The sequence below is a fragment of the Oryctolagus cuniculus genome, chromosome 3 (genome assembly GCF_964237555.1).
Source record: "Oryctolagus cuniculus chromosome 3, mOryCun1.1, whole genome shotgun sequence".
In the NCBI taxonomy this organism is placed as follows: Eukaryota; Metazoa; Chordata; class Mammalia; order Lagomorpha; family Leporidae; genus Oryctolagus; species Oryctolagus cuniculus.
Genome location: NC_091434.1, coordinates 14,607,957 through 14,633,535, shown reverse-complemented (window position 1 = coordinate 14,633,535; position 25,579 = coordinate 14,607,957). Strand labels below are relative to the sequence as shown.

At 42.1% G+C, this 25,579-nt stretch overlaps 1 protein-coding gene and 1 long non-coding RNA gene across 2 annotated transcripts in view; one reads left to right on the top strand and one right to left on the bottom strand.

Annotated features, from left to right (window-relative positions):
• The window catches only part of CUL3 (cullin 3), a 122,388-nt gene extending 112,890 nt beyond the window's left edge, over positions 1 to 9,498 (bottom strand). Inside the window, exon 1 of the mRNA XM_051848110.2 lies at positions 8,983 to 9,498. Within this exon, the coding sequence (XP_051704070.1) occupies positions 8,983 to 9,048 (66 nt within the window). The 5' untranslated portion in view covers positions 9,049 to 9,498. The remainder of the gene's footprint in view (positions 1 to 8,982) is intronic.
• A 296-nt stretch (positions 9,499 to 9,794) lies between these two features.
• Positions 9,795 to 24,792, top strand: LOC127491557 (uncharacterized). The gene is made up of 3 exons (XR_007920266.2): positions 9,795 to 12,372; positions 13,980 to 14,176; positions 16,848 to 24,792. It is a non-coding gene; the product is annotated as an uncharacterized lncRNA (long non-coding RNA).
• The last annotated feature ends 787 nt before the right edge of the window (positions 24,793 to 25,579 follow it).

Genomic DNA, 25,579 nt, shown 5'->3' with positions numbered 1-25,579 from the left:
TGATCCAAAAGATGCTTTTTGCTGATATTTCTGGCTTTGTTCCAGAGAGGTAGTAAGAAAGAAGGAGTAACCAGTATAAGCTGAAGGAATGGCAACATGACTAGGGGAGATGAAAGGTGTCTTTCTGAAGACAGATAGCACATTAATGAGAGATGTGAGAAGGAACAAGTAGGATAATTAAATAACAGCTTGTATTCACTTTTGATGTTTATTAAATGCCAGTCACTATTCTAAGAGCTTTGTGTGATTTAGGGTACTTCAAAAGTTTGTGGAAAATGAAATTGAAAAACAAGTTTATTCATGTATAAAATATTTTTTTAAATCTGGCCGGCGCCGCGGCTCAATAGGCTAATCCTCCACCTAGCGGCGCTGGCACACCGGGTTCTAATCCCGGTTGGGGCGCCAGCTTCTTTCCCAGGTGCCCCTCTTCCAGGCCAGCTCTCTGCTGTGGCCCGGGAAGGCAGTGGAGGATGGCCCAAGTCCTTGGGCCCTACACCCACATGGGAGACCAGGAGAAGCACCTGGCTCCTGCCTTCAGATCAGCGCGGTGCGCCGGCCGCAGCGTGCCAGCCGTGGCGGCCATTGGAGGGTGTACCAACGGCAAAAGGAAGACCTTTCTCTCTGTCTCTCACTATCCACTCTGCCTGTCCAAAAAAAAAAAAAAAAATTTAAATCCATGCATAAGAGGTTCTAGTTCATGGGAAACCTGTATTATGAAAAAAACTATGCCTGGATTTCAAAAAAATGTTGCACCAAAATAAACATCTTTTATGGGCTGGCGTCATGGTGGTGTAGCAGGTTAAGCCTCTGCCTGCAATGCCAGCATCCCATATGGGCCCCCATTCAAGACACAGCTGCTCTACTTCCGATCCAGCTCCCTGCTAACACATTGGAAAAGCAGTGGAAGATGGCTCAAGTGCATGGTCCCAGCATCCACATGGGAGACCCAGGAGAAGCTCCTGGCTCCTGGCTTCACACTGGCCAAGCTCCAACCAGTGCTGCCATCTGGGGAGTGAATCAGCAGATGGAAGATCTCTCTATCTCTCCTTTTCTCTGTTAACTCCAACTTTCAAATAAATAAATAAATCTTTAAAAAAAAAAAAAAAAACCGTGGAGGAACACAGGAGGAGAGTGGTTCTCTAAGGCCTGTACCCCCCCCCCCCAAAAAAAAAGAAAAGAAAAAAGGCAATACACAGTATCTGCCCTAATGGGAGCAGATTATAAAGGATTATAAAGAATACAGACACCTCAATTCAAGAAGGTGACCCTGTATCTTCAGAGAAACACCAGATTTCAGATAAAGGGAAAGCAGAGATCCGAGAACAAGCTAAGTATTTAGGAGAGCTAATCTGCAATGAAAATTGGGCACCAGATGGGGCCAGTGTTGTGGCATAACGGCTTAAGCCGCCACCTACGATGCTGGTTCGAGTCCCAGCTGCTCCACTTCTGATCCAGCTCCCTAATGTGCCTGGGAAAAGCAGCAGAAGATGGCCCAAATCCTTGGGCCCCTGCACCCACAAGGGAGACCAGGAGGAAGCTCCTGATCTAGCACTGGTCACTGCAGCCATTTGGGAAGTGAACCAGCAGACGAAAGATGTCTCTTTCCTTTTCTGTAATTCTGCCTTTCAAATAAATTAAAAAAATCAGCAACCGAAGGAACACAGCATACAGTGTTAAGAAGCTGAAATGTGATGGATGGGTTGCAAAGAGGAAATCATGATGGCTGAAGTGAACTAAAGATCAAGTATTCAGAAATCATGTCTTCTGACATGCAATGCATCATAGCCACCTGTAGTTTGAAGTCATTATTATTCCAGCTGACTACCCTTCTAAGGGAAGTGCCAAGATAGTAATGTCTTAGAGTTGCAAAAAGAGTTCAGAGTTTTGGATTATCATTTGTACTGACTAACCTAATCAATTATTGTGGTCTGGCTTAGTGAGACTAGTTTCTCACTGAATCAACCCTTCACTAACCACCCACTGCGCTAAATGACCAGTGGTTCAAAAGGGTCCCTGGTATAAAGTTTGGCCTGGAACCACAACCTCATTCATAAGTGAAATAAACTGAAGAAAAGGGAAAGGAATAAAAGAGGAAAAAAAAGAGCAAATAATAAGAGAAACAAGATGTGCTTTTAGATGAACATTTAACGTACATATTAGAATGTACACACCAAATGACGGTTCACTCCTTCAAAAGTTACCTGGAGACATTAGGTACTTACTTAATGATTATATGAGAATCACAAGAACTTCTCTTTTGAAATTACCCCAAGAGCCAGTAGTACTAATTGGAAATATCTCTGTGGTATCAAACCTGTATCCTCTGAGAATTGATTTCTTCGTGTTGTTCACAAGTTGGCTCTGCAGACTTAAGTTCTGGGGCTGTCATTGTGGAGTAATGGATTAAACCACCGCCTGAGATGACAGCACCACATATGCATGTTTCAGCTGCTCCACTTCAGATTCAGCTTTCTGATAATGTGCCTGAGAAAGGAGCAGAGGATGGTCCAAGTGCTTGGACCCCTGCACCCAGGAAACCTGGAAGAAGATCCTAACTTCTGGCTTCAGCCTGGCCCAGTCTTGGCCAATGCGGCCATTTGGGGAGTGAACCAGTTGATGGAAGCTTGCTCATGCTAACTCTGCCTTTCAAATAAATAAATCTTTAAAGATTTTTTGTTAAACTTTTAGAAACTGTACCCCCAAAAACAGCATCAATAATGTAAGTGTATAGCTTTTCAATGTCATGCAAAAATAACACTGATTTTTAATATTTAAATTTTGACATAATCACAGCTAAATGTTGGTATGAACTATATGGCAGACACAGTTGGAAAGCAGGGGTGGGAACCGTCCAGCCTACAGGCTATATAAGGCCTACAAAAATCAACTGGTCTGACCTTACCAATACAACCACAGGCAGGACTCAAAATTCAATAAATCTATAGCAAGCAAATTTTTAAACTGATAATTCTGCATGGCCTACAAATAGTATAAATGTCCAAATGGTCCTTGGCACAAAAGTTTCCCCACTCCTGTAAAACCTTTATTTTCTCTACTGAAAACAAGCCTTGTAAGGTAAATTCTATTACTATGCTCATTTTACAGTGGAGAAAACAAGCTAGAAAAAATTAAGTAACTTGTTAAAGCAGTTAAAAACAGAAGAGTTTGTACTATTATGCTCTCAGTCTCTTTACTTTTCAGTAGGATACCTAAAATATACATTGAGTTTCTCTAGTGCGAATTAAATGAAAATTCCCTACAGACTACCAAGTCTGTTTTGTTCTTCCAAGTAGTCAACAGAAATACAAATTAAGCCTTAAAGAGAACTATTTTCTCACCCATAAAGTTAGACGCAATTATGTTGGCCACAATACTACTACAGAGAGGTTAAACTGACAGAATCTAGAGAAATGTAATTTTTTAAAGATTTTCATTACTTATTTGAAAGGCAGAGTTAGAAAGAGAAGAGGAGAAAAAAAATCTATCCTCTGGTTCACTCCCCAAATGGCCTCAACAGCCAGGGCTGGGCAAGCTGAAGCCAGAAGCCAGGAGCTTCTTCCAAGTCTCTCATGTGAGTGGCAGGAGCCCAAGCACTTGAGCCACCTTCCACTGCTCTCCCAGGTGCATTAGCAGGGAGTTGGATTGGAAGTAGAGCAGCCAGGAATGGAACAGGTGCCCACATGGGACGCAATGTCTCAGGCAGCTTTACCTGCTATGCCACAACGCAGTCCCCTGTAATTCTTAAAAGCACTCACTTTAGAGCCAGACTGCTTTGGTTAGAACCCCAGTTCTCCCACTTGCAAGCATAGTAACTTTAAGCAAATTAGTTAACCTTTTAAGGCCTCATCTGTAAAACAGAAGACAACAGTACTACTTCATAGAGTTGAAGGAATTAAGTAAATTTAGACAAGCAAAGTATAGTGAAAGAGTGCCTGGTAAATGGTAAGCATTCAAAAGTGTTAACTATCACTACTACCTTTCTGGAGGTCTATTAGGTAAAATATACCAACTATATTTAGTTTAATAGTTCCATAACCACAGCTGGGCTCAAATATTTCTATTCCTAAACAGTCACAGTTGCATTCTTTATTAACTCAAGAAAATCTGAACTTCCTGAAATCAATCAAAATACCTAGCAGGAAGGAAATGGTGACACAAATTTAGGTACTGTGAAGTATCACACAGTCATTAAAAATCAAGTTTTCATTAATATTTAACATGAGGTATATTTACTGCATGAAACTTTTTTAAAAGCACTATCTCACTTTTACTCAGTGTTCATACATGCATATGAAAGATTAAAATCAATCAAAATGTTAATACTTTCAAGTGATAGGATTACAGGTGATTTTTTAAATTTTCTTACTTATAAATGTAGATATTTAAAAAGTTTCCTAACAAGGGTAGCGCTGTGGCATGTGATGTAGTGTCGGCATCCCACATGGGCACTGGTTCTAGTTCTGCTGCTCCTCTACCCATCCAGCTGTCTGCTTATGGCCCGAGAAAGCAGTGGAAGATGGCCCAAGTGCTTGGGTCCCTGCACTGTGGGAGACCCAGAAAAAGCTCCTGGCTTTGGATGCGGCCATTTGGGGAGCAAACCAACAGATGGAAGATCTTTCTCTCAGTCTCTCTCTCTCTCTCTGTAACTCTGCCTCTCAAATAAATAATTAAAAATAAAAAAATTTTCTAACATGCAAATATATCACTTTTATAATTAGAAAAACTAAGAAGTTCATTGCTTTGACAGACTGAACAGTTTCACATTACACTGATCAACTAATACTTACAACAATTCATACTTGACTCCAAGGATTCATCCTTAGAGCATTTTACAGACTTTACAAAGGGCAAAAAAGAACTGTTTGCCAAGTTATTTAAAACAGCAAGGAATGCAGTAACATGTGTAAATGTAAAAAACTGCTAAAAGACCATTTATACACTCTTAAAGAACAACAAAATTACCTCTAAGGCCTCCTTTGTAATCTTAAGTATATGACCTTCTTTAACTGGACAAATGCTACTACTACTTAGCTGCATATAACAATGAAGTGTAAACAAATGAAGCTTTCATTATCTTATTTGAATGAATTAATTGATTAACATGTACTATCTAAGAGGCCAAACTTTCACATTACATTCTATACTACAAAAACAGTCTCAACTTCAATATTGGTATTAATAATTTTTCAAACTCCTCTGAACTATGAAGTGCAAATAAACACTATTTATTAGTAACAACTTTATGTTCCTTTTCTTCCTTTTGCCTTCTAAAGCCAGAGATATACTAACAGCTGTAAAACAGCTGGCTGTCCCCAAAGTATTAAACAGAAAGACTTGGTCAAGTATAAGCAACACTTCATAAATCTGTTATACCTTACTTCATAATTTCTCTGTAAGAAAGTAACATGGAGAATGAAAAACAAATTAATAGTAAATCCCCTGTTCTGTGTAATTTACAAGATTATTCAGCTCTTCTGCATGTACAGTCCAGGTAGTTCTATACAACAATTTCCTACCCAAAGAAAGAGAAAAAGATTATTATAAAGAGCAAAGCTGTTCCCCAAATGTAGCAATATAACTGCAGGCAGAAGAAAAGAAACACAAAACAAAAACTGTTAACTGTCCCTATTTGTCCTTAGAGTCTTTTCGTTCTTGAGTACCTCACAAATGACCTTAAAACCCCTCTTTCACCAACAGCAGTCACTTTGTGGGTTTCACCTAACAGTAATCTTCGTATCATTCACTGTCCATGCTACACAGGTGGAGTTCACCTGGAATTACATATGGAGCAGTATTACATCTAGAGATTTGTTCCTGACATGATTTTGCATGCCTTTATAAACTAATAACTGAAGTTATCTCCAGGACTCCACGATACAGATCTTAAGAGCCTCATCTCTCTCGGAGACAGTCATAGAGTATGTCTCCTGGACTCTGAAGGCTAAGAAAGGCAAATGAGAGAACACTACAGCATGTTCATTCAAACATTACTCCTCTGATTCACATCAACCCTGTCAAACCTTTGAAGACAGACAAAACCCTGGACAGTACAGATGGTGAGGAATAGTTTTTCAAAGGTAAGGATAAAATGTTTACCTGACAGCCACTAACTCTACAAAGCGGAACAAAAGCTCAGGAGCAAGACAGATGGCAACAGCCAGTAAGAGATTTCTTAGGGTGGAATTACTGGGTCCAAACCCATATGGTTTCCAAGAGTATGACAACTATTAGTCTCCCTTTTTAGAAAAGTTTTCTGGTTTTGTATAGAAAAGAAATTAAACACTATCAACAAAAAGATGTGAAATGACATGTATTATAATGCAGGAAAGCTTACAAACTAGAATAAACTTTTCCACTATCAACAGTTTTTAAGTAGAAATTTCCTTATTATTTTTCACGTTAAAAACAGTTTCTCTTAGGAAAAGTTCTACTTTAAAAATGTAAATTGTGCATTGAACTGTGGTATGGTATAATTTTCACTCTTGTGGACAGTAATACTTTTAAAATGGACTCAGGGAGTAGGCGTTTAGCCTAGCAGTTACGATGCCTGCATCCTTGGGGCAGGAGTTCTTGCAGAGCAGGTTAAGCTGCTGCTCAGGTGCTCCACTTCCCATCCAGCTCCCCACTCACACACCTGGGAAAAGCACAAAAGTTAATCCAAGTACTTGGACCCCAGCTACCCATATGAGTGACCCAGATGGGGTTCCTGGCTTCTGCCTAGCCTAGCATGACCCAGTCCTGGTAGCTTGGAAAGTGAACCACCAGCAGATGGTGATTCTCTGAATGAACCACCAACAGATGAAAGATCAATCTCTCTCTCTCTCTCTTTCTCTCCCTGTAACTCTGCCTTTCAAATACATAAAATAAATCTTAGATGACAAAAAAAAAGATGTCCATATCCTCTATTTACAGTGCTCAGGTTCAATGCCTGGCTCTAGTTCCTGACTTCTGCTTCCCACCAACTTGCACCCTGAGAAGAAATGGCAATGGCTGAAGTAACTGGGTTCCAGTCACCTGGGTAAAAGATCTTGCTTATGTTCCCAGGTCCTAGTTTCAGCACCAGTCAATTCCCAGCATTGGCAGGCATTTGGGCAGCAAACCAGGAATGGGAACTCTCTTTCTCTCAAAGTACTCAAAACACAAGAATATAAATGAAAATATGCTATAAATTCGCTTCACTCTATTTTTATGATGAAAACAAAATAAGAACAAAACAGATAAATATCTGCATTTTACAGATCAATTTTATAATACATAATCTGAAATGAGCACTAGAGACTTTTGCTTAAGCTATAATTTACCTTACAGTAACTTTATGCCCAAATGGTATATAAAAACTACAATATTTATTAAGTTTGCACATACATGTAACCATAAATATTTTCTTGTTTTGGAATACAATGCATTCATTCTAAATTCTAAATTCTGCTAAAAATGGTTAAATTGATTTAGTAAGAAAATTAACATTACTCCAACTCACAAGCCTAGCTCTTTGCCTGGTAATAAGAAAACATGCTAGTGAACTTCATTAGTGCACTTTAGTCAACATTTCTTTCTCACTTTCTGATAGTTTCTCACACCTACTTTTAAAAAAACTCAAACATTTGAAACCTTTAATTAGTACCAAAACATTTAATTCTGAGTATACCACACCTATTTATTCACATAAAGTAGGAAGTTGCTGCATATTGACAATGGTATTTCTGGGCCTGAATTCTACAATCAGGTGAATTTTCTTAAACTTTAAGAATTCAGAGGGATCCCCAAGTACTCTGGGACTAATATTCTTAATTAAGACAATCGTATTAAGGTAGTTAAGTCTTTCCTGACGGCAAACTGCACTTCAAAATAAAATGATTAAAAAAATAAACATGCAAATGACCCCTTTCCCCTCACACGATGTTCATGAATCTGAGAAGGGAAAATTAAGATCTTTCGCCAGTTTTACTTTTCACAATCTTCCATCAATTGCTGTCTACCTTGACGTCTGCCTGTTACTGTAGCGACATGAGCAAGTATGTCAAGTTTTTCTGTTACAACAGTACAACTTAATTGCTTGCTATTGGCTATCTGAATCAGATATGACATCTAAAGTCATACCCTATCTACATACTCAACCCGCAAGCGTGGATCTCAACGTAACGTCAAAAAAGGAAAGTTTCTGAACAAACACTGTTTGCTGTCACTAAAATCGATAGAGTAGAACGCCTCGGTGGGTGACTATAATCATCCTTCTGGGCTTCCACAGCTCAGAAATGGAAAATCAACGTCCAGTTTGTTCTCGCTGGCTCGCTTCCTTTGGACCCCTAGGAGAGGCGAGGCAATTCCTGGCTGCATGCGAGTTAGTGAAGTGCTTAGGAAGCTCGCGGGATGAAAGATGCTATCATCACACTCGAGGTGATTAGTGAATGAGCACTGGGCATTTCGCGGAACCGCTGTCACTGCACCAGGACGGCCTGTGGCAGAACCCTTCCTGGGAGAAAGGAGGGAGACGAGGCAGCCCTCTTCGCACCCCAACAGCTAGCCAAACCAGCTCATTTTTAAGCCGCAGAGAGACCACACGTGAAAAGTTACACACACACGCCCCACACAAGGAAGACTTCCAGCCTCCATCCGCGTAGGGCTGGAGTCCCGGGACCCTGCAGCGGAGCGGAGCGCCGAGGGTCGGGCCTACACCCCAGGAACGTGGGGAGCCGCCGGGGCGCCGCCGGGGCCCCCGCGCAAGCCGACGCCCGCGGGGCGGCTGGGGGCGCAGCTCTCGGGCGGGGGCGCGGCGCCGGCCCGGGGCGCCGAGCGCGGGGAACGGCCCGGGAGGGCGGCCGCGGCGCCCCGTGGCCGGGCAGGCTCGAGCCCCGCGGCCGGCGGGCGTGGGGGAGGGGAGGCCGGGCCTGCGGCCTGTTGGGGGAGTTCAGCCCGGGCCTCGCGTGCGGCTCTCGGCCGGGCCCCCGGCCCCGGGGTCCCGGACGCCGCCAAGAGACTCACCGGAAAGGCCCGGATCCGCATCTTGGTGTCCTTCCGGCTGCCCGTGCCTTTGCTCAGATTCGACATGGTGCTCGTCCCCTCCCCGGCGGCGGCTTCAGGTCGCTCTCCGAGGCGCCGGTGTCACATTTAAGGCGGGCGGGCAGGCGGGGGGCGACGCTGGGGGCGGCGGCGGCGCGGCCCCCGGGCTGGGCTGGGCAGCTGGCCGGCCCCTGGGCGGCCGCGGCGGCGGCGGCGCGGGCTCCGGCGACGCGGGCTCGGCTGAGGGGCTGCGCTGGCGCGGCGGCTCCGCGGGATGCCCCTCACGCCCGGGTCGGCTGCCTTTATCGCGCTCCTCCGCGATGGCGGCGGCGGCGGCGACGGACAAACATCTCACTGCGCAGGCCGAACGTCCTCCTCCTCCTCCTTCTCCTCCTCCGCCTCAGCGAGACGAGATCCGGCCCAGAGGGTGGAGGGGGGAGGAGGGAGGGAGGAGAGCCGGAGAGTGGAGAGGTTGGGGGGAGGGGGGTGGGAGGACGGGAGGGGGAGGCGGGCGGCCGCAGGGACGCTCGGATCTCGCGAGAGCGCAGCGAGCGCGCTGCCCTCGGTGGGGCGGGGCGAAGCCCGGGAGCGGGAGGGCGCGCCGAGAGGGGAGGAGGGGGAAAGGGAGTTGGGAGAGTGGGCGGGGCCAGCGGGGCGGGGAGGTGGGGAAGAGGGCGGGGCGGAGGGCGGGAAGAGTAAGCTGCCCTTTTGAAAGAGGAGCGCCGGAGACCGGATTCCGGGAGGAGGTGGTTGCTGATTGGTGGAGGGTGAGGCGGGGGAGGGGGTTCTTAGTCACGTGGGCGCAGTGGGCGGGGGAAGTTCCGAGGGCCGGAGCTGCGCTCTGGTGGGGTGGGCGGTCCCGCCTGGGCCGGGTGGTGTGGGCAGGAGGTTAGTGCCTGGGAGGAGCGTGGGGTGCGAGATGGGTCACTACGACTGAGAACTGGTTCCCGTGTTTTTCTAGGGCATGTAGACTAGGGATGGGTACTTGAGCGCGAGCCAGAACTTGAGCGTCTGTGCAGGTGTTACCTGCCGCGAGTCCCGCGGCTTGCCCGGGGGTTCAGGCAGAGCGTGCGCGCTGCGGCGCTCTGGACCGAGGGTGGCCAAGTTAGCCCTCCTTAAACTGCACAAGCCCCGGGCCTCTTTATTCACCGACAGTCTGGGGACTGGGGGCCCCGGGGGGAGGGGGGTCCAGTGCTTATTGATGTCAAAACCTGCCTTTTTCCTTACCGCTGTCATGACCTGACAACTTCCTTAATAGGGCGCAGTAGTTTGGTAAATGGTGTTAAATGCAATGTTAGCGATCTGCTCTAACCTGCCAAGTGGATCATTGTAGCTTTCCCTGAACGTGGTCGGTTTTCAAGGCCAAGCTTACCGTTTCTAACAGCTTGCTGTGTATTTGGAAGGATTTTTTTTTTTTTTGGTTTTTGGCTTTTGTTTTCTGCTTTTTGTCGTTGTGTAATCAAAACCTCCGGTTTGAGTCACCTGCTTTGCTTTTTGATCTATTAAGAATTGGACTTCCTGGCATCCCTACTTGCCCAGTTGCTGTTATAGTTGAGTTTCCAACTGCAAGAGAATATCTGTGTTCCTACCAAGGCTTGTGCTCTTCCAGTTCTGTGCATTTGGAAGCTGCGACTTGTATCCAATTTTGTAGCAAACTTAAGTAAACTGAAATATGCTTGTTTGTTGACTGACTGTAAGGTTGACCTTTCCTTAAATTAATCCTGATGACCGAATTTATGGCTGCTACTTTAAGTGCATACTTATTTGAAATACCCCCTTGGATATAACTATATTTTCTTGTTTGGTTTTTTATATTAGCTTATCAAAACAGGAACCCAACCAGTATGTTACTTGAGGAAATATCTGTGTAAATAATGAAGCTAAAAATAGGTCAAGACAGGGGTTAAGAAGGTAAAATTGTGAGGGACACTGACGTTGGTATGGATAGGAGTTTATAATCTGTATGCTAATTTAACCTCCATTTCCATATTCATTAGAATGGTAACAGGCATTACTATGGTAACAGCCAATTTTTTTATTGATTGCCCTGCAATATAAGAATATATGCTCTAGAGCTCTTGGTTTGGATCCCAACTCTGCCACTTTAATCGTTGTGTTATGTGTCTTTTAAGGCAAAGGTTTGACTGTACCTAAAGCAATTGATCTGTAAAATGGAGACAGTAATAATACTTCCTCCGTGGGATACTATGAAATTTGAATGCATGAATACATATTTGAAAGCCCTAACAGCAGTGCAGAACAGCCATTCAACATTTGTTCACTGTTATTATTGTGAGCATTAAGGCCAAAGTTATACTATACATCTTCCTTTATTCAATATACAGGCTCCTGAAAAAAATAAATAGATGCGTTTGTAGTGAATCATATTTTAAAACTAGCCAGGGGGCAGTGTTGTGGCACAGAGGTTTAAGCTGCTGCCTGCAGTGCCAGCATGCTCTATCAGATTACCAGTTCCAGTCCCAGATGCTGGGCCTCAGACCCTGCTTCCTGCTAATGCACCTGGGAAGGTAGCAGATGATGGCCCAAATGCTTGTGCTCCTGCTACCCACATGGGAGACCCAATTGGTGTTCCTGGCTCCTGCCTTCCATCTGGCCTACACCTGGCCATTGGAGCTATTTGGCAAGTAAACCAGCAGATGGAAGATAGAGGTGTATGTGTGTGGGTGTGGGTGTGGGTGTGTGTGTGTGTGTGTGTGTGTCTCCTTCTCCCTCTCTCTCTTTCTTCTTTCTTTTTTTTTCTCTCTCTGTCAGTCTACCTTTCAAATAAATAAATCTCAAAAATAAAACTAAGGCAGTCTCCAACATTTGGAATTCACAAAACCAGTAAGATATTTTTCGATAATCTGGGAATCAGTATAAAGTTGGCAACTTTTCTTTTGGTAAGTGAGGGTATTAAAATGTATTTTAACCTCAGAAATCGGGAAGGTCAATTTTTGAAAAAAGGACAGTTCTTGAAATTGATTAATTAAGGCTTGTGATAAACAATGCATTGCAATGATTTTTTTAAACCTCTCTGTGAACCTGATAAAACATCATAGGCCAGCACTTAGGAACTCACTGCATTATATTTTTGGTAATTGTAAAGCATATAATCAATCTTTCATTTGTTTTGTGAACCCTGATTTTCATATATTGGTGTTGCTTAAGCAAAATTTTTCTGCATTTAAAGGAATCACCATCAATTTTGATTTCCTTTAGGATTTTAATCACCAAGAACCAGAAAAAAATCTTCAAAATGAATTTGTTCTGTGAATTTAAGAAGTACTTGGAGCACCCATGTCCTATACTGGAGCGATCCACTTCTGGCCCACCTTCAGATTCTACCTTCCTGATAATGCAAACTGAGAGGCAGTAAGTGATAGATCAAGTACTTGGGTCCCTGCCTGCCGTGTGGGAGACCTACATGGATTTCCCAGCTCCCAAATTCAGCCTGACCCAACCCCAGCTGTTGCAGGCATTTGGGGAATGAATGTACACATGGGAGATCGCTCAGTCTCTCTCTGCCTTCTGAATAAATAGCATAAGTAAGCAATTCTTTAATGAATTTGTCATCAAGAAATTTGCTGCACATTTATTTATTCATTTTTTCAAAATTTATGTGCTGAATGGCTCCAACCTTGCCATACTGTGGTGGATATCACAAATGAGACCTGCCATCACAGAATATACAGTCATTTCTCACATCTCAAAATTTAAAACTATACAGGCAAATTGGATTTGGCATTAATTTCCTATGCACTTCAGTCCAGAAGTCAGAGATTTCCCTTGCTAGGGAAGCAGCATCCTCAAGATGTATATGATATTTTCTGTAAAGCAAAAGTAGACTATTCTATGCCCAGTCGTATCCCCTGACTTGCAAATAGCAAGTGAATTTTCAGTATATTAGCTTTTCTACAAACTGCCACCTGATCTAGCAGAGCAAGCAGAGCTGGAATAGGAACTCACTAGATCTTGCATGCCTGCCGGTTGGTATTCCTACTCATGCTGACAGTGTCCTGACGCAGGAAAACTGTGGCCCCATTTCTATTTATTCACATAGAGCACGTGTAGTCAGGGAGGTTGGATGGCGAGGTGGGCCACCCTCTCTTCTACATCCCAGTTTGTGAAAAGGGGCACTAGGCAATGTGAGGAGTCTGTAAAAAGAAAAAATACCTCTGCCTGGCTGCTAGTTTCTGGGTACCAAGGATACTAAGCCACTTTCATCACTGTTTCAGACCTGCTGGTTTGATGGTAAAGATACTGGTTATTAAAACAGCTCAAGGCCTGCCAATTCAATTAGAAAGAACTGTTCAGTGGTTTTGACTACATCAACACAGTGTTAGAGTAAAAAGCATGTTTTTCCAAATGGAAGGCAGAGGTAGAAATATTATTGGCTGCAGGAATGGAAGAGCTTGATCTTTTATTTCCTTTTTTGGCCCACTAGGAAACATGTAAGTATAGTAGCTCACTAGCTGTGGCGATGCAGATATTTAGGGTAGTAGTGTGTGTGTGTGTGTGTGTGTGTGTACGTGCATGTGTTATAAGTTGACAAGTTACTGAAGAGCTACAGGAGTTTCCCCTTGGAGCACATAAAAGACAATTAAATACATGGGAACTGTAGGCCTTCATCATGTACCTTTTCTTATTTTTCCTTAGTATTTTCTTTATGTCACTGATACAAAAAGCATAGGAAACAACTCAGCATATGAGACAAGTTAGATCTCACCCTAAAGAAGACACCATCTCATTATATCCCAAAAAACTCTTCTCAATTTTTCATCACACTATCATGCAAAACAAAACTATTTCACTGGCACCTCTGAAACCTTTCTAATTGACAGTGTTTTGTTTATTCCACATTAACCCAGTAAATTATTTTGGAAATAAAAATATCAATGTAAATAAGTAACCTAATTTAACAGAATATAAATCTCAATTTAAAAGTGAAGGCTTTGCATCCATACAATTTTATTTTTAAGAAAAAGAATTTCCTCTTCTTGTAACTGTTGCAACAATAACTGCATCAAGAAGCCTCCGGGGGACAATCAAGACTGTATTGCTTTCACTCATGACAAGTAAAGTGCAGGCTGAAAGTTTTAACTCCTCAGCTCTCTGTCTTTGTGAAGGAAGTGAATTTTGGAACTGAAATAAAGCATGGTACCAAAAATCTCTAGAAGTAAGTAGTTCACCTTTTATGCTAGATTTAGTAATTGAATGAATTATAAACAATTTAATGTGAATACAAATGTAATAAAAATCACATTATATTTAAACTTCATAAATAAGCTCTTTGTCTTTAGCTCATAATAAAACTTCATTCTTAATTTTGTATTGATAGAAATTAAAATCTAACTAAGTCAAAGGAACCCTGGTAGAAAGAGAAGAGTAACCATTAAAAAACTAAAAAGAAAGTTGTTGGGTTATTTCTGGCCCAAAATTGATATATACTGAATTAATTCCATAGAGATGTTGCTTTTAAGGCGCTGATTTCTGAATCCCCTAATGCTTGAATGGCTGATTATTCAGCAGAAGACCCAATGAATGGGCAGTTCTGAGACAGTGTGTGCACAGACACCTTGTTATGATAAAGCCAGCAACTTTACATCTAAGTTAAAAACCTGTTCAAGAATGTTCACGGCCAGCACCAAGCTCAATAGGCTAATTCTCTGCCTGCGGCGCCGGCACCCTGGGTTCTAGTCCCGGTTGTGGCGCCGGATTCTGTCCTGGTTGCCCCTCTTCCAGACCAGCTCTCTGCTATGGCCCAGGAGTGCAGTGGAGGGTGGCCCAGGTCCTTGGGCCCTGCACCCACATGGGAGACCAGGAGAAGCACCTGGCTCCTGCCTTCGGATCAGCGCGGTGCGCCGGCCGTGGCAGCCATTAGAGGGTGAACCAACGGCAAAGGAAGACCTTTCTCTCTGTCTCTCTCTCTCTCTCTCACTGTCCACTCTGCCTGTCAAAAAAAAAAAAAAAAAAGTTCACTTATGAGACCATCAGAAATGAGACTTCTCTGCTACTGAAATTCTCATCAAGGAGGAATAGGATCTATCTCTACATGAATATTTTTTGAGAAACAAGACTTTTCATAGGTAGCTTGTTAAGGCACATGCTTTTATTCATTACAACACAATGTTTCTCCTTTGGGGGAGGTGGGCAGTGTTTTCTAGAAGCACCCTGAGCTCCTATTTTAAAGAAATCAACTGCTGGCTGTTATCTTGATGGGTAGAAGTTTCCACCTCCTATCACTTTAGACAAAATTGCTTGATCTTCCTCTCCTTTTCCTAGCTCAGCCTGGAAGTGGAGGTATGATATATGTGTGATTAAGCAAACCTTCTACAAACTCTGGCCCTTGAGTAGGCAACAGAGAAACACAGGACAGTTGAGCAGCCCAGTAGCCGCAGTGGGTGGCCTAGGCTCTTCCCTCTGGAGGAGGTTCACCACGATTCTGGCATCATTTCCAGCTGCCCTCTAGCAGCAGGGAACTCTGCCCTGTTTCTAGATACAAGAGCCTGAGGGGAGAAGTGGCTACTAGAAGTTCTGTGACTCTGGGAGAGGGAGGGCATCGGACAAAATGAGGTCTGAGAAGGGGTCCAAAGTTACTGGCAATCTCTGATGTATAGTAGAAAGGCAGCCGGCAGACAAAACACCATGGTTTCACTCTTCTCTGGCTGATGCTTTCCCTTGAATGAACCAAACTGGAAGCCAGAGGGCAAAGGGAACCATTAATAGAGTGCATAAAAGTTAGCCAGGACATAACCTTCCAGGGTAGAGAAGGGTTGAGACTAGATCTGTAGAGGCTAACAAGGAATATCCAAGCTAAAAGCTTGTGTTGGCTGATAAAATTTTTTAAAATCTATTATTTTCAAGCCTTTCATATAGTTACAGTATCTGTATACTGCATGGCGGGAACTAGCTGAAGATGCAAGTGAAAGCTGGTAGCCAAGGCATGTGTCTGCAGGTGCCCTCATCACCTAGAAGAAGGAACTCATTCTTTCCCCCTAAGATTTATTTATTTTTTACTTGAAAAAGTTACACAGAGAGAGGAGAGGCAGAGAGAGAGAGAGAGAGAGAGAGAGAGGTCTTCCATTTAATAGTTCACTCCCCAACTGGCCACAACAGCCAGAGCTGCACCAATCTGAAGCCAGGAGCCAGGAACTTCCTCCAGGTCTCCCATGTGGGTGCAGGGGCCCAAGGACTTGGGCCATCTTCTGTTGCTTAAGGAACTCCTTAATCAGCAATGCTAACCATACTCTAAAGTGTGAAGCTGTAGGGATTTCATTCATTCAGGTGGTGGGTGGGGCCTTTTAACCTTTTCTAATTTGCACATAATATAGTCTAGTACTGGTGTGCATTGCCATCACAGTCATATTTTAAATCTTAAAATATTATATCCCTGTGGTTAAGAGTGTCAGTTCTGGTGTTAGACTGTTTGAGTTCTAATCTGGATTCTGCAGAATATTAAGTGAGTCCCTATTTGTTCTTACTGGCAAAACTAGGTTAATAATGCTACCAGCTTCACAAGACTAGGATGAGAACTAAGTAAAATAATGTAATGTGTTTAGCACAACACCTGGCACAAAGAATGTTGGCAGTTATTGAAGTGACCATTTCTAATCTCATTTTTGCCTTTGCTGTCTGGGTTTGCTAAATAGTAAATGAGAGTTTCCTAGTTTTTGCATTCATGCAACTGCCACAGCATCCTGTTGGTCTTTCTCTTCCATAGTACCCATTCCTCTCACGCTCTATGCAGGACCTCCTTGTCACTCATATCTGATACCTGTTCTTCCTTCCTCTTTGTCACTTCACTTTCCAATCACCACTCATCTTCATTGCAACACTCATTTCTCCAGGCCCGTGTACTAGCTGGCTCTACGGACTTGAACTCCCCAGGTTATCTATTCTCCCAGGAAGACTCAGGAGCAGCAAGGCTCCCAGGAACAACTGTAAAGAAGACATAGTAATGGCATGGTCAGCAGGAAGTAGCTCTAAAGACAGATCATCATCTCTCTACCCCCACTGGACTTTTGGGACTAATGTAATTCCATACCACTCCTGCTTTATAAAAAAAACAAAAGGGGGGAATGTTAGGAAACTGGCACAGTTTTATCTATGGCACGTTACATCCCAAGCTCTAGCCCCCACCACCATTGCTGGAAGCCAGGTGGCCACATGGCCCAACCTCCGTGGTCAAGCTCCACCCCCATCCTAATGGGATTCACTGCTCCTGCTTCCCCGGCCGCCCTCAGGCAAAGTTTTAAAAGGGCCTGTTCTTGAACACGTGGCTCTCTTGCCTCCTCTTGGCTCTCTCTCTTGGCTCGCTCTTGGCTCCTCTCCTCTCGTCTCCTCTCTCTCCTCTCTGTCTCTCCTCTTACAGTCTCCTCTCTTTTTCCCTCTTTGCGCCTTCCCTCCAGTCTACTGAGTTTTCCCCAATAAACCCTTTTCCTTAAAAAAAGAAGACATAGTAATGGGACTTCAGCCTTGATGTTCAAGTTAGGTCAAAATCTGCAATAAACTTTAAATTGCTAAATCACCCTCACTGTGCTTAAACTAAGATTTGGCTCCACCATGATTCCAGTATGAAAACTAATACAATTATTTCAAGACAAAACAATGAATGAGCTTTTGAACGCAGAAAGGAAGATATCCTATCGCTTCTCATGAGCATTCTATTTTTATTAAAGAAATTTGGGTATTTATTTGTTTATTTTATTTGAGAGAGAGAGAGAGAGAGAGAGAGTGAGATTGTTCTCTCAATCACTGGTTCACTCCCCAAATGCCTGCAACAGCTAGGCCTGAATTAAGCTGAAGCTAAGAGCTAAGAATTCAATATTGGTCTCCCACATGAACGATAGGACCCAATTATCTGAGCCACCATCAGCTATCTCCCAGGATGTGCACAAGCAAGAAGCTGGATTTGATAGTAGAGGTGGAACCAGAACCTCCAATACAGAAAGTGGGCACTCCAGAAAGTGCCTAAAGCACTGTATCAAATATGCACCCCTCATAGTCATTTGTGTATTATGTTCTTTTTCTAAAACACCAAAATTATAAACTTCATATTTATGAATTATATGGATTTCAATTCATCATCATTTGTACTCCTACATTCCTTTTCCCACCTTGATGACGATTTTGCCATGTACAGAAAGCAGCAACACTGAATCTTATATCATCTTATATATTATATCATCAATATAACATATATATAACACATATATAATCTTATATCATCACAATAACAGAAAATTTACAAGTCTGATGTCCATGCTAAGCACAGAAAATTAAATTTTCCTTGAAGATATGATCAAAACTATGGTGCTATATTATTGGAAGTACTTTTGATGACTACTGATAACAAGGCCATTCTTCCTGTAACTGCATCCATGCATGTAAGAGTTATGGGAATCGTCTATGTGGCTTTGGTTTGATCAGTTGTTCACTACTTGTTTTGGGGGAATTTACGCAGTCACCACCCAGTGTTATACTAATCAGTGCTATATGGTAACAAGTGACAAAGGGCAGAGATAGGCAACTATCCCAAAATAAGTAAGTAGAAGAAATATATATGGCTTCTTAGAACAAGACAGCTGACTCTCTTCTATATCAAAATCTGATACTCTTTGAACTCAAAGAATATTAACAGCTACAATATGACTATATCAAAGCAATTAATAGGTGAACAACTGAATAAATACATTAAATTAGATGACTATTAACAATTATGGTTGCCCGGGCCGGCGCCGCGGCTCACTAGGCTAATCCTCCGCCTAGCGGTGCCGGCACACCGGGTTCTAGTCCCAGTTGGGGCGCCGGATTCTGTCCCGGTTGCCCCTCTTCCAGGCCAGCTCTCTGCTGTGGCCAGGGAAGGCAGTGGAGGATGGCCCAAGTGCTTGGGCCCTGCACCCCATGGGAGACCAGGAAAAGCACCTGGCTCCTGCCATCGGATCAGCCATTGGAGGGTGAACCAACAGCAAAGGAAGACCTTTCTCTCTGTCTCTCTCTCTCTCTCTCACTGTCCACTCTGCCTGTTAAAAAATAAAAAATAAAAAATTGTATTAAAAAAAAACAATTATGGTTGCCCATGAAAATTATAGTGCATCTGAATCAGCTAAATTACTTTCCACAGCAAGTAACTGAAAACCCAACTCCATTTGGCATAAGCGACATCCAATCAATTATTTCACACAACGTGAAGTTCAGAATTAGGACAACTTTGAGGTTGTTACATTGGACTCTACCCAAATTTGTGGCTATCTTCTTGGCCCTAATCTTCTCCTTGGGCTGGTGACAAGGTGGCTACAATCATTAGAGGTTATCAGAGACTCAAAGCAGCCCAGAGCAGAGGAAGAAGAGAGAATGTCTCTTTCTTTTGGGTCTGTGTTAAGACCTAGTAAACTGTTTCTAGAGGAAATCCCAGGAGATGCTTTCTCATAGTTCATTGGCCAAGGCTAATTTACATGCTGAATTAACCCATGCAATGCTGAGAGGAATGAGCATGGTTAATACACCATTGGAATAGATCTTGTGAGTTATAAGATCTTATTACAACTTATTATCACAGACTACAGTTATTTATCTCTGATGAGATTTTATGTGGAAATCAATCTTGAGGGTAAATGGAGAGCAAGTGTGTGTGTGTGTGTAATGGAGAGTTTGGCTAATGAAGAGGCATGATCTCTGCTGAAAGGATAGGACTCATACACAGATAACATGATCACAGAGAAGTACTGCACAGAAAGATGAAGTTTATCACAAAAGGACGCCATGAGCATGTACATTTACGCAAACAGCTATACTCTAAGAGATTGTGTAGGCTTCCCTTTCAGAGGCATTTATTCCTGGTTATCTGCTTTTATGTGAGCTATTGACTAGGGAACCTACAATTCAATGAGGATAAAGTGGTTGTTCACAAAGTAAGATGTGACAGATGAAGAAGAGATCACTTTATCCTACAAAACTCTTTCCTGTAAAAACAAAGCAAATAATATGCATAAAATCACAGAGCGACCAAATCACCCATATGCTTATGTGGGCTGCTTAGTTCATGAGATATAATGTGAGAGACCCTGAGCCGTGTCTCCTAACCTCACAGGACTCCTCTCTATGGCCTGACATCGGCAATTCTACACTGGGATGAAGTAGGAAGATCTTTTTAAGTTTTTGTTTGTTTGTTTTTAGCAGATGCTTTTGAAGAAGACCACTGACACTTTGCATTAATTATTACATTGTACATACTAAGTACACCTGGAAACAATAAAATTGCTTAGGTAGGTGGAATCTTTTAAAAGGGAAAAGCAACCTATTTATCATTTTGCCCAGACTTCCAATGAGACAGACATAGCCATATAAAACACAAAGGAAAATGGCTTGACACAGAGATTCAAGTGCATGCCCTGCTTGTGCCAACACGTGAGGAGGAAACTGCACACATAAGAATCTCAAGGAAGAGAGGCCTGCATGGCCCTCTGAGAGCTGCCCTTCTCCTAGCGTGGTTGCAAGAGGGAATTCTGGAATTTTGCTCTGCACTCTACTTTCTGCATGTTGTTGAGAGGTTGGCAGCTACAGAGGAAATCAAGCCATTTCCCAAGAATGGAGTATGATCTAGAGTTCATTGTAGAGTCTCCTAAGTGAGTGGGTGGGTATGCAAGAACTTAGTATTGGAATGTTAAGCTCAGAAAAATGTCTATACTTGATCGCTGCAAAATGTTCGTTAATCATTCTGGAACCCTTCAAACCTTAATCCAATCTTCCCTATTCAATGGCAAAAGTATATGTGTTCTCCAAAGTTGTGAAGAGAAACTTCCCTTTGGGAACATAAATTAGTATTTCAGGTCAGATACACTTTTAATTCCCGTTTTGGATGGTACTCACTAACTTGCTAAAAGTGAGAAAACATTTCTATCGCAATTTCTGATATTTTCCTTTAGGCACACTTTTGCAAGGGAGGGAGTTCTACCATTGTTTAAACACCTACTGCATGCCTGTTTGTCCACTCAGCTTTGCTCATTTCTTCCCCATACAACCTGCGTGATTGAGTATGAGCAGCATTGTGATAAAGAGCACTGGGTCCAACCCCAGACTCTGTACTAACAAGCACAATGACCCTGAATACTTCTGTATAAAGGAGCATGGTAACAGTATCTACCTGAGGAAGTGGTTGTAAGAATTATATTAGATGGGGCCGATGCTGTGGCATAGTGGGTAAAGCCGCTGCTTGCAGTGCCAGCATCCCATATGGGTGCCTGTCCGAGTCCTGGTTGCTCCACTTCTGATCCAGCTCTCTGCTATGGCCTGGGAAAGCAGTAGAAGATGGCCCAAGTCCTTGGGCCCCTGCACCTGTGTGAGAGACCCAGAAGAAGCTCCTGACACCTGGCTTCGGATCAGCACAGCTCCAGCTGTTGTGACCAATTGGGGAGTGAACCAGAGGATGGGAGACACCTCTCTCTATCTGCCTCTCCTTCTCTCTCTGTGTAACTCTGACTTTCAAATAAATAAATAAATTTTTAATAAAAAGAGAGAATTATATTAGCTTTAGGGGACAATAGCTCAGCACCTTATCAATAATGAGCACTTAGTAACTGGATGCTCTTGCTTCATTGTCGTCCTCATTTTACAGGTAAGAAAATCGTATCTCAGAGAGCTTGGTAACTTGTCATATCTGAGAAATGTTAAGTATCTTTCTGAAGGTCACAATGTAACTAAATCATGAGACAGTGATAAAATCCTTTTATTTATCTAATTTCGGGTTTGTCCAATTCTAAAGTTTGTCTATTTCCTCACTATTTCATGTCTCTGTTGAATAATCTACTTCAGACACTCTATTCCAATTGCAAAGAATAATGGAATGATGCTTTTAAGAACTGGGGATCAATTTTTTTTTATCAACCTAAGAGTTCTGCACAAAAGCACTCCCTGGGTATTGCTGTGACACCAACAAATGGAGAATCTGTGCCCAAGACTCTAACAAACTATTTTGTAACTTTTAGTGATAGGTTGAAAATCTAATAATACTTAGTGAGGTAAAGAAATTTGCCAGGATTGAATACCTAGCAGGTGGCAGAGCCCTGACTGGAAGTGTGCATGGCCATCACCATACTCCTGACTGCCCTGCTGGGCCATCCTCTTGTTTTGATAAAGTTTTCTATGTGTCCAGAATGAATTTTGTACAATATAAAGGGAAACCTTCAGCGACTGGATCCTAAGACTCAGGCTCTATTTTCTGTGCTTTTGTGAAATAAATGACATGAGAAGAAACATGTGGAACCAAAGAAACAACACATGAAACCAAACCAAGCTAGCAAATGAACCAGACAAGCTTGTGGATCTGTTTTGGAACAGGGAGAGAGTCATATAGTCAACCCATTCTCATGCCATCTACAGCTTCTGTATTTCTATGTTACTATGACTTTATTCCTGGAGACTATGTCTATGTATTTTAAGACATAAATTAGCTAGGACAGATTTAGTTTTCCTGAGTAAGTTCTTATTATGTCATAGAAGAAAACATAAAATTTCAGTAGATGTTTTGAAACAAAAAGTTCTTAATTCACCAGAAACCTTAGATATACTTAAGTGTTCCAGCTATGATTAATGATGCTTTTCAATAACTACAATTGGAATTCTTTTTATTATGGTTTATTATTTTATGGATTTAGTATATCATGGGTCAAATTTCATGTGCCCAAATAGAACAAACTCCAAAGAGAAACCAACTATGAGGTAAGGTTATCTATCTTTCAACACTAGGATTTTAAAGGCATGATTATGCAGCATTTACAGCAAATACAATTGGTGATTAAATTTTGAATACTTAAATAATTCCAAAACTTAAAAAAATATGATTTTACTGTGTACTAAATTTTATCTCAAAAGATTAAAAAAAAAGGAGCCACAAATTGTGAGCTCTAATAATAAGCAGCTAACATGTTCAGATAATTTCAAATAATTGGAAAGGGCATTTAAAAAAACATTGGGGGCCAGTGCTGTGGAGTACCAGGTTAAGCTGCCACTTACAATGCCAGCATTCCATATGTGCACTGGTTCAAGTCTCGGCTGGCCCACTTCTGATTCAGCTCCATGCTAATGTGCTTGGGAAAACAGCCAAACTTGGCTCAAGTGCTTGGGCCCCTCCATCCATGTGAGAGGCCAAAAGAAGCTCCTGGCTCCAAGCTTTGGTTTGGTTCAGCTCCAGCCATTGTGGCTACTTGAAAGCGAACCAGCAGGTGAAGATCTCTTTCTGCCTCTACTTCTCTCTCTCTCTCTCTGTAACTGTGCCTTTCAAATAAAATAAATAAATCTTTTTAAAAAAACATCGTTAAGTGGATATAGGGTTTGGGGCATAGACAGATATATGATAATTATTCATGTAGTAAAATATTAATGCAGAACTGAGATGGTGTGTATATAAATGAACACTGTACAGTTCCTTCAATTTACAGAAATTTGAAAATTTTTGACTCATGTTGGGACAAATACGAATGCATGGATTAAATTATTTGCAGTCAGATTTATTTAAAAGAAAACTCCAGAATATACTTATAGTATAGGAAATATAGCAGTAAGTGAAGCTGGTGCAAGAAAATATAGAATAAGGGACCAGCACTGTGGCATTGTGGGCTAGGCCTCCACCTGAGGCTCAGGCATCCCATATGGATGCAGGTTCGAGTCCTGGCTGCTCCACTTCTGATCCAGCTCTCTGCTATGGCCTGGGAAAGCAGCAGAAGATGGCTCAGGTATTGGGCCCCTGCACCCATGTGGGAGACCTAGAAAAAGCTCCTGGCTCCTGGCTTCAAATTGGCTTAGCTCTAGCTGTTGTGGCCATTTGGGGAGTGAACCAGAAGATGGAAGACTTCTATCTCTCTACCTCCATGCGATTCTCTGCCTTTCAAATAAATAAATTAAAAAAAGAAAAAGAAAAAGAAGAAAGAAAATGTAGAATTAGTAAAGGCATCAGTTGCAATTTATCTAGTGCCCAAGAACTGTACACAGCGCTTAATAGCGTTATCTAATTTAATTAAGGACTCATAAGTATCATTTGAAGTGTGGACTTTTTTCCTTCTTTTACAGGTTAGGAAACAAGTGTAAGAAGGTTGCATAACTTTCAGGAGAGTGTGCATTAAGAAGCACAGCTGAGAGTGAAACTGTATGAGTTTGCAGTCAGTGCTGTAAGCCACTGCATACCAAGGAAGGGAAATCTGAATTGGAGCTCTTTAGAGGTTTCCTAGTTCAATTTTTTCACCCCTCCTTACAAATGACACAAAGGTTTAGTAGCACCAGAATCCCAAAATTTCTATTCTTTGATCAAGATTTTTCCCACTTATCATGAGTGCACTTGTTTTACAAAATGGAATCACTACAGGATTCCTTTAAATAACAAATTTTCACAATACGGTATAACTATAATTTGATATACTATAATTTGATCTACACACTTTCTTTCAGGTGTCAAATATGTCATAAATATGGGCACCCTGATGTTATAAACAGTGTGTCCAAACTGTAGCATTAGCTTGAGCTTTTGCATGTACTCAAATTGTGTACATTTCCCCAATGGGAAAAATGCAGGAAATTCTGAAATACATATGTATTGCACGCACTGGAGTGAAAATACTATAATTCCAATAATTCTGGAAATTTTTTCACAGCTCAATTTCAACCCCAAAGATTTTCTGGGGATTGTGTTTTTTGAATTTCAGCAGTGGCTGATTTACACGGTGCAAATCACCTTTTAAAAAGCATAAACAGAAGAAAGAGATGTTGTGCGTTAAGAAGGGCAAGTTTATGACCTTTCATCCACTTGTGTCTCTCCCTTTTCCCCCAGATTTGCCTTCAGTACTGCAGGTCTGACACGGGCATGTGACAGCAATGAAGAAATGAAGGTCTCTATTAAGTCTTCTCTTAAACTTTAAATTCCCCAACTACTTTAATTAGTTGAGTGTTTGGCAACCTTGGAGTTAGAAGTACTGCATTTAAGATTCAGCTCTGTCTTTTATAGGGTGACTGTCAGTGAAACTCCTTTTCTTCTTAGTCATTTCTCATAAGCTATAAAGTAGTAACCTGACTGGGTTATTGCAGGCATCAAAAGAAAATAAAGTTATGATTAAAAAACATAAATATAAAAACTAAGAACAATGAAATACACAATTTAAAATTGTTTTCCATTTGTGACATTTTATATAAGGCATAATTATTATATATCTTTAGTATGTGCAGAACAGAATGGAAGTCGTGAAAGACAGTTTTCTATGACTCTCTTGCATATCTACACATCTTGTGGGTCAGACACTGATTGCCGTTATTACACACTTTCTTTTCCAGGTTTTTTTATAGCAACCTTGAAAGACAAAGATGTCTTCCTCTGAAACAAAATTCAGGCATGCTTGCTGTCCAATATCAAAGATTTGGATTCCCTAATGTCGCATTTTCTGTCCTACAATACAACTTGTTGCCTATACACCTGTCTGTCTAGGACATGTCATGCCATTGGAAATGGGTCTTGGGACACCATGATGATGATACTGCTGGACTGCTGTGTGTAATAAGTCTCTGGTCTCTGACCAAGGAATCTTGTGTCTTTAACCAC